General features: G+C 54.4%; 1 protein-coding gene across 3 annotated transcripts in view; it reads left to right on the top strand.

Annotated features, from left to right (window-relative positions):
* Positions 1-15,392, top strand: part of POC1A (POC1 centriolar protein A) — a 72,780-nt gene that overhangs the window by 44,493 nt on the left and 12,895 nt on the right. Inside the window, exon 10 of one of the 3 annotated variants that reach the window (XM_061195411.1) lies at positions 7,117-7,260. The exons of 1 other annotated variant lie outside the window; for it this stretch is intronic. In XM_061195411.1, coding sequence (XP_061051394.1) covers positions 7,117-7,260 — 144 coding nt within the window. The remainder of the gene's footprint in view (positions 1-7,116; positions 7,261-15,392) is intronic. One more of the 3 variants, XM_061195414.1, reaches the window with a different exon arrangement.

The raw sequence follows: 15,392 nt of genomic DNA, 5'->3' as shown, positions 1-15,392 counted from the left end.
TTTCTAGTTCCTTTGCCTTTCCATATAAATTTTGGAATAAGCTTTTTGATTGCTATAGATGATTTTGGGGAGAATTGGCATCTTAACAACTTTGAGCCTTCAGTACATGAGCATGGTATATCTCTTCATTGATATTGGTCTTTTCTCATCAGTGTATTTTAGTTTACAGCATATAGATTTTGTACATATGTTGTTAGATTTATATCTAAGTATTTTGTAGTGGGTTGAATGGTGCCCCCCCCCCGCCGAGAAATATGTCTACATCCTAACCCCCAGAACCTGTGAATGTGACCTTACTTGGTGAAAGGGTCTTTGCCGATGTGCTTAAGTTAAGGATCTTGAGATTAGATCATCTTGTATTATTAGGTTGGCCCTAAATCCAGTGACAGGCGTCCTTATAAGAGACACACAGGGAGGAGAAGGCCATGTGAAGATGGAAGCAGAGAGTGGAGTTATGCAGCCATAAGCCAAGGAATTCTGGAGCCACCAGAAGCTGGAAGAGGCAAGAAAGGATTCTTAGTGCCTCCAGAGGGAGTGGGGCCCTTTTGATTTCTTAATTTCAGACTTCCAGCCTCCAGAACTCTGAGAGAATAAATTTCTGTTATTTTAAGCCACCAAGTGTGACAGTTTTTTTTTAGAACAGCCATAGGAAACTGATAACACATTTCATGTTTTTTGGTGCTATTGAAAAGATAATGGCCAAGAATTTTTGGAAAATGATGAAAGGCATCAAACCACAGATACAAGAAGCTCAGAGAAATGACAAGCAGGCTGAAGAAAAAGCAAAAACAAAACAGAACCCTACACAAATTATATTCAAGCTTCTGAAACCAAAGGTTAAGAGAAATTCTTAAAGGTAGATAGAGAAAGGAGACGTTATATACAGAGAATCAAAGGTAAGAATTACAGAACTATTCTCATAAAACTGCACAAGCTGGAAGACATGGAAGTAACATTTTAAAAGTATCCAAAGAAAAAACTGTCAACCCAGAATTCTATACACAGAAAAAAAATCTTTTAAAAATGGAGAAATAAAGACCCCCTCTTTTTTTTTTTCCAGACAAACCAAAGCTGAGAGAATTCATTACCAGTAAACTTGTACTATAAGAAATGTCTCTTTTCTCTTTCTTCTCCTTCTGGGATTCCAGTCACACATGTATTAGATAATTTGATATTGTCCCACAGTTTACAGGTAGTCCGTTCTGGGTTTTTTTTTTCCCTATTATGTTTCAGTTTGAGGAATTGATCTGTCTTCAGGGTCATTGGTTTCTTTTCCTCAGTTGAGCTGAGCCTACTGTTGGACTGGCCAAAAAGTTCGTTCGGGTTTTTCCAAAACCTCTTCCCAAACGAACATTTTGGCCAACCCAGTAGTAGCCCAACAAAGTCATTCTTCATATCTGGTATTGGGTTTCTTATTTCTAGCATTTCCATTGACTCTTTCTTATAATTTCTACCTCTCTGCTGAAATTCCCCACCTGTTCATGCATGTTGTCCACATTTTCCAGTAAAATCTTTAACATATTAATCATAATTATTTTTTCTCCATCTGATAGTGCCCACATCTAAGTCATCTGAGTCTAATTCTGCTGATTGCTTTGTCTCTTGACAGTGGGGTTTTTTTTCCTTGCCTTTTTGAGTGTCTCATAAGTTTTTATTGAATGCCAGACATCATGTTCAGGATAGCAGAGACTGGGGTAAATAGTCTTATCAGGAGTTGATACCTTGAACTTAGGGTGAGGTCTGGGTGTTGGAGGATTTTTCTCAGTGTTCCTGCTCCACCCCCAGCTTTCAGCCTACCCTGGGGTCCTGCCGCTCAGAGGATGTCTGTGTCCATGGTCTTGTCCCTCCCCCAGCAGTAGGCTGCTGTTGCTTGTTACCTGGTGCTTGCTAGCTTTGTTGGAGGAATTCTCTGCTGTCCTGGGCCAGTTTCAGTCTTAGGCCCTGTGTCCCTGGGTCTCAGAAGTAGGGCATTCTCAGTAGTCCTGCCCCTCCCTCAGCCTTTGAATACCTCAACGATCTCCACTCAGGATGGTTTCCTGCCTCTCCCACAAGGCAAGAGAGGCTTTTATCTCTTTTTGCTCTTCCCCCAGTAGCTTAAGGATTTTGTTCCGTAGGCAAGAAGGGTCTTGGCAGGGCTTCGTGCCTTTTCCATGTCTACTCCTCTTCTCCAGGCCTGCACCCTCAAGGATGGTTTTCTCCCCCGACCCTGTCTTTCTCATGAATGCCCAGTGGAGGTCTGTGGAGAAGACCCTGTGAGCAGGTGCAAACTCCCCTTGTATCTGTGGCTCCCAGGGGTTCTTCACTCTCACCCTGGCCACTCGCAACCTCTGCAACTTGTTAACATGCATAACTCAGTTCTTCTCACCCACTTATATGGCACTCAGTGTCCCTTCTTCCCAGGCTTTGCCAGAGGTGAGCCGATGCTCACTTCCTGTTTTCCTTGGAAGAGTCTGCCTTTCCTTAGATTTCAGGCTAGTTGTTTGCTCTGTGATCTCAGCTCTCTGATTTAAGAAAAGTTAAGATCCTTTTAGATTGTTGCTCTTTTTCTTGTTAGGATAGGATTAACACTTCCCCCAACTTTCTCTACCTTAGGCAGAAGCTTCTTATCCATACCTGCATCTTGATGATGAAAAGGTGAGACCATAGGCAATCCAGAGACCAGTCAAGAAGTTATCCCTGGGCTTCCCTGGTGGCGCAGTGGTTGAGAGTCTGCCTGCCAATGCAGGGGACACGGGTTCGAGCCCTGGTCTGGGAAGATCCCACATGCCGCGGAGCAACTAGGCCCGTGAGCCACAACTACTGAGCCTGCGCGTCTGGAGCCTGTGCTCCGCAACAAGAGAGGCCAAGATAGTGAGAGGCCTGCGCACCGCGATGAAGAGTGGCCCCCGCTTGCCGCAACTAGAGAAAGCCCTCGCACAGAAACGAAGACCCAACACAGCCAAAAATAAATAAATAAATAATAATAAAAAAAAAAAAAAAAAAAAAAAAGTTATCCCAGATGGATTGATTTCTTTTCACAAGGAAGACTTGCAAGCTCTGCTCTTTTGTTTTTTAATGAAAATGTATGGGTTGGTTACCCATGTGTTTGAGTGGCTGAAAGCAACCACAGATATTTACACAATTCCTACTGTGCGCAGTGCTGAGCTCATGGTGGCGTATGACAGGATGGCAGCAACAGAAACTGAGGCAAGTAGATTAACCTACTGTGAGAGCCTGGGATCCCACAACAGGGTGGGGACACCTACAGACCCCAAATGAGATTGCCGCAAAGTTAAATAGATTCATCTATTCTGAGTTTGACCTTTTTTTTTTTTTTTTTTTCTTTTGATGTTAAGATGTTTATATTTGGTACAAGTGAAAGTTGTCGACTTGGTGCGACTTTCTAGGTATGTATGTTTGGGTTAATGTTGTTGTAATCTTACTTGTGAGAGAACTAACGAGGACCACCAGGCAGGGCCCCTAGTACCCTTGGATGTTGAACAGACAAAGCACTGATAGGATTTCTCCCCTTAAACACTGCTCCTGTTATCCCGCCACTGTCATTACTCACAGCCCTCGCACGTGCATCTCTTCCTGCTCTTGCCCATCATCTTCTTATCTCTGCTTTATCGCTTATCTGCCGAGCTCTTGGGGAAATGCCATATCTGCAGAGTGCTGGAGTGCAGATGAGTGCCTGCGATGGTGTGCGGGGCGGGACTGCTGGCCCTTTGCCTTGGGGAGGTGTCATTTCACAGGAGTGTCACCATGATGGGCTTGGCTCTTTGAGGCATCGAGTGTGTGTGGAGGGCCTGCTCTGTGTTCAGCCCTGTGCCAGGCAGGCATTCCAGGGCAGGTGGGGTGGAGGAATGACACAAAAAGTGTTAGAGCCAGGAGCCAGGAGCCTCCACAAGGATGGAAGAGAGGAGCTGGGGGTGTGGAAGCAAATCCGCAGGCCATGTCACCTCTCAGAGGCTGCTTCCTGTCAGGAAATGCCTGTACTTTGGGTTCAGATCCCAGCCGTCATTTCCTATATTAGAGCAAGTGATTTAACCTCCCTGAGCCTGCTTCCCCATCTGAAAATTAAGGTTAGTAATGCCTGCTGTGAGGGGTCATTGTAGGGATTAAATGAAGTGACGTATAAAATGCTGGCACATAGGTGGCAAGTAAACCACAGCGATAGCCATCTTTACGTGCGGTGTGTCAAGTGCTGTAATGTCTTCTGGTAAGAGCGGACAAGGTTGCAGAGAAGGGCTGTGTCCTGGTGAAGGTAAGAGCAGGAGCGAATGCTGTGGCTGGAGGAATAGCCCAGGGCAGGCAGAACCCTGGACTTGTGAGCAAGGCTGGGGGCTGGGTACCTTCTGACAGTCACTTCCTGTCTGAGCCTCAGGTTCCTGCGGCCCTCTCTTCCAGAGGCCACCTCCCTGCCTCGGGCATGTGGCTGCGGTCCTCAGTACTCTTTTGGAGCTGGCTGGGCTTGGGCTCAGAAGGAGGGTTCCTGTTGGTAAAGTCAGCGGCGCTCACCCCCCCACCCCTGCTTCCAGAGACTCGGCTCGGCACTGTCCGTTTCTGGGCCGCTCTGCAGAAACACTCAGAATTTCCATCCCCTCCTTCCCAGGCAGCAGGCAGCGCCCATCTGGCCACTCCTTGAGGACGCCGGCTGTCAGGACAGAGGGCTGCCAGGTTCCCACCCTCCCTCTGGTGGCCTTTCCTGAGGGAGCCAGGGGGACTCAGTGTCCAGAGGAAGAACGTGCGTGTCTCGAAGGGGGTCCTTTGGAAGCAGTAGGCACTGGCTTCTCAAGAAAGGCCTGTGGGTGATTTGCAGATAAGCGCCTCTCACAGCCCAGCCCTTGGGAGGGCAGGCCCAGTCATCACCCCCATTTTATAGAAGATGAGGAAGTGGAGGCCCAGAGGAATTAAACCTCTTGCCCAGGGCCACCTAGCTGGTCAGTGGTAGAGCTCAGATGTCGACCACGGCCTGTCCGAGTCACTGCTCTTCCCCGCTGCACTCTGCTGTGTCTCCCGACAGCACTGCCTGGGTCTGGGGGCCGCTGCAGTGAGGTGACGGCCAGTCAGGGCTTCTGGAACATTTCCTTTTGGAATGGGCTTTGAGAGCTGAAGTGTATCGATACCTGGAGGACTGGAAGAGCCTAGCCCCGGTGGGCCAAGGTCTTACAAAATGGCCACAGTGCCGCAAGCAGACAGGCCGACGGTGGGCATGTGGACATGGCACTGCTCCTGCTTTCAAGAATCCTCCTCAGGCTTGTGTCTCACATTCAATTTCTCTTTAACCACCAGGGCCTGCATTTTTCCAAGTTCAAATTGACATGCACTTGAGAGTTTGTTATCTATGAGATTAGAACACTTTCCTAATAAAGGAAAATATGCAGGTAGGGTCCACGTGCTAAACTGCCCTTCTTTGATGGTTGGGAATCCTCTTCCGGGCTGATTCTTCTCAAGGTCTCTGAGGCCTGCGCAGGTGAACATGTCTAGGGCAGAGCATCTTCCTGGGGCTAGGCCACTGGATTTATCCAAAAGATGGGCCAACTCAGAGGAGATGCAAGCCGGCTGCCAGTGGCAGGTGTGAGGCATCCTAGGTGAGCCCCAGTCATAGCCAATATTCTCCAGTGGCTGTGGCATTGAGGGGTGGAGGAGTGCTGGGTGGAGTACCCTGGCTCTGTGGTGTATGGGGAGTTGACAGGCTTTGAGCCTAGTGATGTCCTGGGTTTAGAGGGGAGAGGAGCGATGAGTGCAGGCAGAAGACAGGAATAGGGACACAGGCACATGGGCAGGGGGCAGGCCCTGTGGGTGGTCTGGCATTGATTCATCCCACTCATGTGTCCTAGCCCTGGAGACGCAGTGGCTGGAGGAACAGGGCAGGGATGGGGCAGGCCCAGGTGCAGAGCACAGAGGAGCTTCTGATTGGGCATGGGGGGTTGCAAGGTGAGTGGAGGACAGGATGCTCGGAGCAGGGGGAAGGAAGGGTAGATGAGGGGCCCTGGGAGCTGGGCATGGGAGCACTGAGGTGGGAGCGGAGCTGCGGAAGGAGGCAGGCTGGAGCAGGGTGCCCCGTCAAGGGGTTTGAATTTTCTCCCAGTGCCGGTAGAGAGCCCTGGATGACTGGCAAAGCCAGGGAATGATGTGGTAACATTTGGAATGTCCATCAGTGAGGCTGTGGTTGAAAACACTGAGCCCCAAGTGTGGCTGCATTTATGGGTTACTGGGGTTTGGGGGCTGGCCGAGAGTGTCGGCCTCACTGAGCATGTCATTCCCACAGGGGGCGAGTCCACAGAGGAACTGTAGGTTCCTGAGCATCTGCCCACCGTGTCCTTGGGAGGCTCCCGGCATTCTGCCCTGCTGAACACGTGCACGATGCTTCTGGGGTCAGGAAAAGCCTTTGTGTGCAGAGCAGTGCCTGACTTTTGGGGGACACGCATTGGACTGGAATGAGCCCCCTTAGGAAATCACTTGCCCTCAGTGGTGGTGGAGGAGGATGGCTTCTGCATTTGGGGACTGAGGATCTTAGGCAGAAACACCAAGTCCCTCATGTTCCTGGAGTCTTGTCTGAAGCAGCCTGGGGCGCCTGTCCTGTTGATTCTGACTCCCGCCAGCCATCAGGCCAGGACGTTCACGTAGATCTGTTTTCCCGGGGGATCTGGCCAGGGCAGGGTTGGAACCTCCCGATGGTTCTGGGCCATCCCCATTCCCGGGGTGGGGAATTGACCTTAAGCTAACCAGGAGGAAGGGTGACTTCAGAGCCAGGCTGGGCTTCAGGGGTCCCGCACTCTGACAGGCCTAGTGGAGGGCATGCCGTGTGAAGAGCTGGCAGCCCCCGGCCTCTCTGAGGGCCTCCAAGAGCCCACCTGCACATCCCTCCCAGGCCCCTGCAGCCCGGACTGCCAGGTGCTTTGATTCCGCTCCTCACTCATGGCCTCTGCTCAGAAAGGGGGGCTGGAAGGGAGCGCGCAAGCCCGGATGTGGGAGTCCCGCCACACCGCCGTTGCTCACCAACATTTGGAACTCGTCTTCTCGAGTTTGCTGGTGGTTTTCCACTTGATCCTTCAAGGAGCTCTTCCTCTCGGTGTTTCCTCAAGCACTGACTCAAGAATAAGGGGTTCTCTTTCCTTTCATTGTCTTTAGCCAGAAGTGGATTCCCCCATCCCACCAGGCAGGGGCAGGAGTCAGGAGTCGATGCAGAGCCAGCCCCAGGAGCCCGTCAGCATGCCCCAGACGCTGACCAGCACGCTGGAGCACATTGTAGGCCAGCTGGACGTCCTCACCCAGGTAGGCCGTGACGTGAATTCACCCCATCGTCTGCACTTGGCCTAGCATTTGGACCATTTGAAGTTGGCCAGCGGGTGCTGGATTTTTTTTTTTTTTAATCTGTCAAAACTTTTAGTATTTTGTCTTTTTTTTTTTCTCTCTCTCCTTAACCTAACCACATTACTGTCATCACACTCAACGAGGTTAACGATAATTCCTCAATACCATCCAATATTCTCAGGGGTCACTTTTAACGGGCTCAGGACGCACAGAGGGAGAAAGAAATATGAAGGTAAGGACCGAGGGGATGCAGGCAGCACAGGACCGAGGGGATGCAGGCGGCACATTAAAGAGCCGAGGCGACACGACATCGCTCCCGGCTGCGGCCGTGGATCGGGTGCCCAGCTCCCCGGGCCTCCCTGTTCCTGCTGTCATTAACTGCGCCAGGCCAGCACCAGCCAGGCCAGGTCGAGGCCCGCTTGGAGCCGCGAGCTCCTCGCCTCCTGGCTCCCAGGCGGCGACCCCAGCAGGCCCGGTGCAACTGAACAGCCCACCGTCCCCAGACACCGGCAAGTTCCTGGAGGGGAAACGATTGACACAGCTGCCTGCACTGCACCCCCGGCCCTCCCCCGCGGTACCTGCATCTCCCAGCAGGGCTGGGAGCTGCAACTGGCTCCCGAGCCCGGCCCACCCAGGTCCCCCGCCACCACTCTTCCTGATGCCTGTTCCCGCACCGAGCTCTCAGCACCGTGACCTTCGGGTGCTGGGTTTTTAAAAAATATAATTATAATGTACCTATTTTCCAGCCCAAATTAATGAAATAGCAGTGCCTGCCCTGGGATCCTGGCTTTCAGAGCCATCCGATCCCTGGCCAAGCCACTGGACCCCAAAATCACCAACACTGAATTCTGCCAGGGAGTGCCCACCCAGTGCTGGCCTGGGCCACAACAGCTTTGAAAGAAACGCTGTCCATTCATTTGACTCTTCTGTGGGTGGGCACTCCAGGGACGTGCCAGGGAACTGCATGTAGTGAGTCAAAGCATCCCAGAGCCCAGGCTCTGGGCTGCTCCTTATCCTCTGAGCGACCTTGGAGACATCCCTTCAGCTCTCCAAGCCCTGGTGTGTTTATCTGTGATGAGCCTGCCGTGTTTGTGGTCAGGATTAAAGGAGATGAGTCTGCAGGAAGTGTTTGACCTGTGCCTGGCCCTAGGTAGCTGCTCAGTAGATGTTAGCTGTGGCACTGACCACCCTCATCAGGGAGATCAGCGTGGCCCCATCATCACCAGGAGCGTAAGTGCATCTGGCAGCTCATAACACAGACTTGCATTGCAGCAATTCCAGTGAGAGCAAAGCGCCCTGACGAGAGGTGGCAGCCAGCACTGCGGGCATGCCCAATGGGGCATCTTCTCCTGGGGTGGAAGAGCAGTCCCGCAGAGGGAACAGCCTGCCTGCAGGTCTGGAGGGGCCATGGGCACATCCAGGCAACAAGCAGAGCCCAGCGCAGCTGACATGGGGCATGTAGGTGGTGGTGGCAGCTGGGCTGAGGCAGGATTTAAAGGTCCTCAGGCCCCTTCCCTCCTGGGCTCTGGGTGCAGACACCCCCGTGCTGGCTCACGGCTAGAGGGGGAATGCAAGAGGGAGGCCAAGGACCCTTGAGTCTCTGACAGAGATGGAGCTGAAGTGGCGTGGTGTCCCTTCCCTACCTCTGGATCTGGGGCTAAGTGCGAAAACCTCCACATTGTGTCCCATGGTCCACGGCGTGTCACAGCATCTCAGCTGGTACTGCACACCCTGGACCCACTGAAGGAAGGGCATTTGAGGGGAAAGGTCAGGCGTTGGTGACTAGGGGATGGTGGGACTATGCGCACATCATACAGACATTGCCGAGAGCCTCTTAGCCCTGGAGGAGGAGGCGTGTGCTGAGAGAGGGAGATGAGCAAAGACTTAGAAAACTTCTCCCACCTCAGAGCCGTCAGAAACTGCCAAGCCTGCCTCATGTTCTTCACAGCCTCGTCAAGTGAGAGTTCAGGGGAGGTGGAATGAATTAGAACTTTATAGGATAAAATTGGAAATTAAGTCTGAGAAGGTAGTTAAAAATAGCCTCATTGGATCCAGAGGAGTATAACACTAGAAACATTTCCTGTCACTGTTTTAAGGGCGTACATGGAAGGTTTTGTCATGTGTTAGCAGTCAGGGGTCTGGTAGTAACTTTGTAAGAAACTGGCATCACAGGGGATAAGTGAAACCTTGGCCTGTGGCCGGGGTCACACCGCTCAGCCCCTTTGCAAATCCAGACAGCACTGCCCCCCACCAAAGGCCAAGCCCATCAACCAGTCACCCGCTTTGCCAGACAGTGTCCATTCCTGAAGGCCACAAAGTGTGCCGTGTTCCTGATGGAGTCACCATATTTTGAGGCAACTTGGGTTCCACAGATGAAGCCCCCAGCTGAGACCTTAGAGTGCAACCTGTTTTCAAAATGGTGTGGGGAGGCGTCTGCACGAATTTGCGTGCTACCTCGGGCTTGGTCGCCGGTTGTTTTCCAGGCCCACGTCCCCTCCTGGAGTTGGGGCCCTAGCTGAGGTGTTTAGCTCCAGCCAGAGCTGCCCCCGCTGGGGTTGGAGGTTCCCTGGCCCCTCCTGTTGGGACCAGCCTGGCTGCGGGCAGTCCCCTCTCTGGAGGCTCCCCTGAGGCCTAGAGCCGGGTGACCACCGCCGTCCTTCTCCCCATGCGGGTAGCTCAGCTGGGGCTCTGCGCCTCCTTGGCCTGTGGGTGTTGGCCTCGGATGCTTTCCCCTCAGCGGCGCTCCTCACCCTCCTGGCGTGCGCCTGTGCTCTGGAGGAGCAGGGGTGTTGCGGCCACCCCGACACTGACACCTACTTCAGAGTTCTCTGTCTGAATCATGCTGTTCTCCTCCGTCCTGCCCCATCACTGCCCCTTCCCTCCCCCACAAGGAAGTCTATTTCTAAGCGGCCTCCGAGAGGGACACTGCCTTCTAGGTCCTGTGGGCCTCCGTCCTGAAGAACATCCTTCAGGGAAGAAGCCCAGGGCTGCAGTGGGCAGCGGCCAGGATGTTTACTGAGCGAGTCACAGAGGCTCCAGTCCCGGGTGACAGAAGGTGCTCCGCTATGGAGGTTCACTGTCCTCAGAGCCTGCCTTCCCACTCAGCAGGCTGGATGTGGCCCAATGATCGAATTCTCTCTGGAGGTGTGTGGCCCATTTGGCACCCGTCTGAAGGCTAAGGACCCGGCCTCAGTCCTCGTCCGTGGCCGCTCTGTGCAAACCAGAGGCCCAGAGGTCAGGCGGCTCAGTGGGCCTGGGGAAAAATGTGGCTCAGAGCTTGTTTGGGTGCAAGTCCTGGCTTTCCCACTTCTAGCTCAGTGACCTTGGGCAAGTCACTTAACCTCTTCGTGCCTCAGTTTCCAGATCTGGGACACAGAGCTGATAATTGCATCCACTTCACAGGCCTCTTGTGCGGATGGGGTCTGTCAGCCTGTGTGAAGCTCTTTGAACGGTGCCCAGCAATGCCATGTGCTGCTGATGGGTTCAATGCTGCTCCTGCTGCTGACCTTGTCACTATTCAGGGCCTGGCTGGCATGGGTGCAGGGGGATCCTCACGACGGCACCAGAAACAGCTCCCCAGTTCCCCCTGCCTCTCTGCCCAGAAGAGCCATTCCCCCGCCCTCACAGCAGGCGTGGAGGGTTCCCTCCGTGCACACACGTTCGCTGAGTCTTTTCTGTGTGTGGGGCCCTGAGCAAGACCCAGTCCCACCCTTAGGAGGGCCCAGGACTGAATCTGCTGATGTCAGAGCCAGGCCTCCTAGGAAGAGCAGGCAACCAGGACCGTGGGAGACAGCTGGGCAGAGTGCGCCAGATGGGAGTCCAGTGGGCCAGGTGGAGAGGGCCACGGAGTCCTTTGGCCTGGGCTAACAGAAGAAGCAGCATAGGCATTTGCGCTCCTGGTGCGGCCACTGAGCAGGGCAGAGTCGGGCCAGACCCACGCTGAGGGTCTGGCATGGAGTAGGGACAGGGACACAGATTGGGACCTGGGCCGGGGGTGGAGCTATCAGGGCCCTTCCCCCAGGAGGCGAGTTCTGCAGCCTCCCTGGCTCAGGTTCACCGCAGGAGGGAGGAAGGGGGTGAGGAGACGGGCAGGACAGCACAGCAGTCAGCCCCTGCGATGCCGCTGGGCTCCCGAGGGAGTGAGGCGCTTCCTTTAGCCCCCATGGAAAGCAGGCTGCCCCAGGGACATGTGCGGCATCTGCATCCAGCCCTTTAACTGCTGAATTGGGGTTGTGTGGTTTTATTTTTTTAGGAATACCTTTTTAGTAAAGTGCATACATTGTTTTTCAAAAGTGTATTTATTCAGGGAAATAGGATGGGATGGCCTTGCAAGGTACACAGCCCTTCGTGCATCTCACGCCCAAACAGGTTCCCTCTTCGGGCTGTCCCGGGCTGTCAGGTCTCCCCACAGTGTTGTTTTAGATGGAAAGTCCTCAGAGTGTGGGGATCACATCCTCATCATAATTTTCCTCCTGATGTTTATCTGAGGCCTGCAACTTTCCAAGGGCTTTCCTCTGCAGCCCTGTGTTATCCTCCTGCCTGGTGCCCACAGGTCACCTCATGCCCAGTGCAGATAGGGTGTTGTGCCTAGATACGGCTTGTGCCTGGACCAGCTCTGGGGTCCACTCAGCCTGGGGCTTCTCCAGGATGCCAGGTGATCCTGAGCTCAACCCGCTGTAGGTCAGAGCTTCCCCAGCTTCCCTTGCTAACCATTTCTGTGTAGTTAGGTATGGCTTCATTGAGAAGTTTATCTGCAAACCAAACTTGACCTTTCTGAAAGTTAAGGCCAGAAGCTCTTGCTCAGCCCTCTGTGATCACAGAGCCCAGCAGGCCCGGCCCCTGAGGTCACCAGCCAGAGAGCACACCCCCTTGCCCTGGCCCTTCTTTGTGTGGGGGAAGCCCCCCCTTGCCCCTGTGAGTTTGTTGTTTGGGGCCTCACTGAGCTCCTCAGTACCCTGATCCCAGCTGGACACTGTGTCCTGAGCAGCCAGGGTGTGTTTGGCCTTACACGTCCCTATCAGCTGTGGGGAACAGAGGTACCTCCCTTGGGTGTCAGGGCTGCTCTGCTCAGCCCAGTGAGCCACTGCCCATTAGCCTGGGCGTACTTGCCCTCCTGGTCTTGAGGGCCAACTCCACCGCTCATCACCTGGGTGACCTCGGGCAGGTGATGTTGCTCCCCAGAGCCTCAGCTTCCTCGCGTGTAAAGTGGGGACAGCCGAGCCTGCTCGTGTCCTCTGAGTACTATGGTGAAGCTCTGGGTTACCTGGGTGGGCTAGGTCGATGTTCTCCAAGGGTCAGTGTGGGAAAACAGGGTGGCCAGGTGACACAGGAGTGGACATTCCATGCATGTCTGTAACTGCTGGAGTCCCAGGAATGCTTTTGAGCTGCCAGTGAGACTCTAGTAGTCTGACTAGGCATTAGGATGAGAGGGAGACAAAGAGGAGGTCTTTCCCCACGTCCAGGAAGGAGGAGGGCCCAGGAGGTGACGAGAGGGACTGGGAGCCTGGGGACTGTTGAAAATCAGGGGTGGGTCGTGGGGCCCATTAGATGCGGTCCTTGAACCCAGACCCAGGCATTGGGGCCAAGATTGAAGCTCTTCAAAGATGTATATATATCTTGTGGCAGCCATCCTCTGAATTGAGTTACCGTAATGGCTGTGGGGGAAATAGATTTCCTAACGATGGGATTTAGGTTTTTCTTTGGGTGACTTTTTGGTTTTCAAAACCCCTCATGGGAATTCTCAAAAGCAACTAGGGCTGAGGTCACAAGTATGGGTGCTGGGAGCCATGTGTGTGCCCCCCCTCTTCTTCTCGGGAGCCTGTCCTGGGCCCCACCTTCTCCCCTCCCCGTCTGGGGAGAACACACACCTGTCCTGCGGCCACCCTGGTCACTGTGCTGCTGGGCCTGCCCCAGTCTTCTCTTCCTGAGATAGATGGCTCGATCCCAGAGGCCTGCAGGAGTCAGAGCAAAGCTCAGACCAGGAGTCAGAAGCCGCAGATGCTCTGGCACAGCCTTACCTCTTTCTGAGGAAGCTATGGTTTCCTCCTCCATAGAGGGGAAACTTTAGGCCCTGCCCATCTGTCTGTCCTCTGGGGTGGGCAGCAGAGGTCAGCGTCTCAGGTGGGGCCGGGACTGCTCTCAGGGCCTTCTTTCCATGAGTCGCCCCTCCCCTCCACCCCTGGCCGGGCCCCTCCCTTTGTGGCCACTCCAAGAGGAGGGGCTCCAGAGTGGACCCCTGCCAGGCCTGCCTGCTTGGTGATGGGCATTCAGAGGCCCTGACCTTTCCCCTGGTGTTCTTCTGGGGGCTCTGCCAAGTGATTTAGGGTCCCTCTCGCAGGTGCTGGGAGAGAGACTGTTTTCACAGCCAGAGTCCCCTGGGAGCTCACCTCCCGCCTTGGCTCCCTTCACTTCCTTCACGGACTCCTGAGTGACAGAGGTTGGGTGGTGTCTGGAAATTGCAGGGGCCCTGGGTCTTCCTCGAGGGCGAGGGCGAGGCCGTGGGCATGGGGCGCGGCGCAGCAATGTGGGCAGTACCCGGGAGCTAGGGAGGCTGCAGTGAGGGGCCTGGGCCCGGCAGGCGGCTGGTGGTTTCGCCTCGGAAGCCCACAGCAAAGTTATTTTTGACTCCGATTTCACGTCTTGCTGCTTTTTAAAAATACCAAGCCATGAAATTCCTGCTCCAACTGTGTTTTCTCATGGCAGCTGTGCTTGAGGCTGGCCACAGCAAGGCTGTGATGTCACACATTCAGGTTCCTGTGACTCACTGGGGGCCGCTGGGCTCGGGGGCCGCTGGGCACCGGAACATGTGCGCTGTGGGAAGCAGCCACGGGCAGGCCACCCAGCCCTGTGGTTTAAAGGTCCAGGTTGTTGCAACTCTGCTGACCAAACTCAACAAGGATAAGGATTTGGGCCTGTTTGCTTTGGGGAGTTGGATAGAGTGACCCGTTGCTTCAAGACACCTTGCCCCTGCCCCCCAAGGTCCTGGCAGTTTCCTATCTGATGGGCTGCTTGGGTGAGGCGTCCCACACGGGGAAGGTGGGAACACTGGGCAGGCCCGGTGTGGGCCGAGCTGCCTGACCAATCTCAGGGGCTCTCGGGGTCCCTCTTTCCCGGACGGACCAGCTGTTGATTGTGGAAAGAGACTCCAGACTTTAGAGCAGTTCTGCCATTTTCCCTGGGGGGCGGGTCCTCCCAGGTGTGCCCAGATGGAACTTGTCGGGAAGGTGTGCAGTGAAAGCACCTCCCCGTCCCCCCAAGTAATCCCCTTTTGTGGGGTGTGTGCAGCCCTCCCCACGGCGCTTGCGCACCCAGGCAGGGCCTCAGGGGTGATTGTTGCTGGTTTCCGCAAGAGCGGGCCCTCCCTCCACAGCAGCCTATCTCGCCACTTAGCCTTGACCGTGTATAATCCCAAGTCGGTTTAGCCAGCCTCCTCTTCCTGGATATTTAAGGGCTGCCCTTGGGCCAGAGTCGACTTCAGGACAGCCGGACCTCGTGCCACTTGGGGTTTGGAGACTTGTTTTTCCTCTGTTAAGAGCCTGCTTCCTGGGGACAAGGGACTGAAGACACTCTGGTCTATTAGACACTTGGGGTGTGACTCTAGCCGGTTGCAGAGGGGCTGGGCCCTGACCCTTCCCCAGCCCTGTTGCTCATTTTGGCAGTTTATCCAAAGGCTTCTCTGGCTTTGCAAATGCAGAGGCATGGGGAATACCAAGTCAGGGCCAGTGTGCTGGCAGCAGTCAAAGACGGGGCGAGCTTGTGTTTATTATTGCGTGAGGGGCTGGATGGCAGCTCCGTCTTCTATCCTGTCTGCGGTTGTGGCAGAAGGCACCCTCTCCCCAAAGAAGCTGCAGATGGAAGGCCCCTGCCCACCAGATGCGCTCGGGATGGCTGTGGTTACCTCTGGGGCCTGGGAACATTCACGGTCTTATGAGATTTCCCCTGTGAGGCCCAGAGCAGGCCTGGAGCTGGGGGCTGGGGAGTGGGGGCTAGAGCGGGAGATCTAGGAGAGCTAGGCCCATGGAGGGACATCTCATTCAGACTGACTCTGGATGATTCTGAGAGGAGGGAGGAAGGGGACCCAGGCGATTTGCTCT

The sequence above is a fragment of the Eubalaena glacialis genome, chromosome 7, assembly GCF_028564815.1.
Source record: "Eubalaena glacialis isolate mEubGla1 chromosome 7, mEubGla1.1.hap2.+ XY, whole genome shotgun sequence".
NCBI lineage: Eukaryota > Metazoa > Chordata > Mammalia > Artiodactyla > Balaenidae > Eubalaena > Eubalaena glacialis.
The sequence above is the reverse complement of the archived record's forward strand: the minus strand, read 5'-3'. Positions and strand labels throughout refer to the sequence as shown.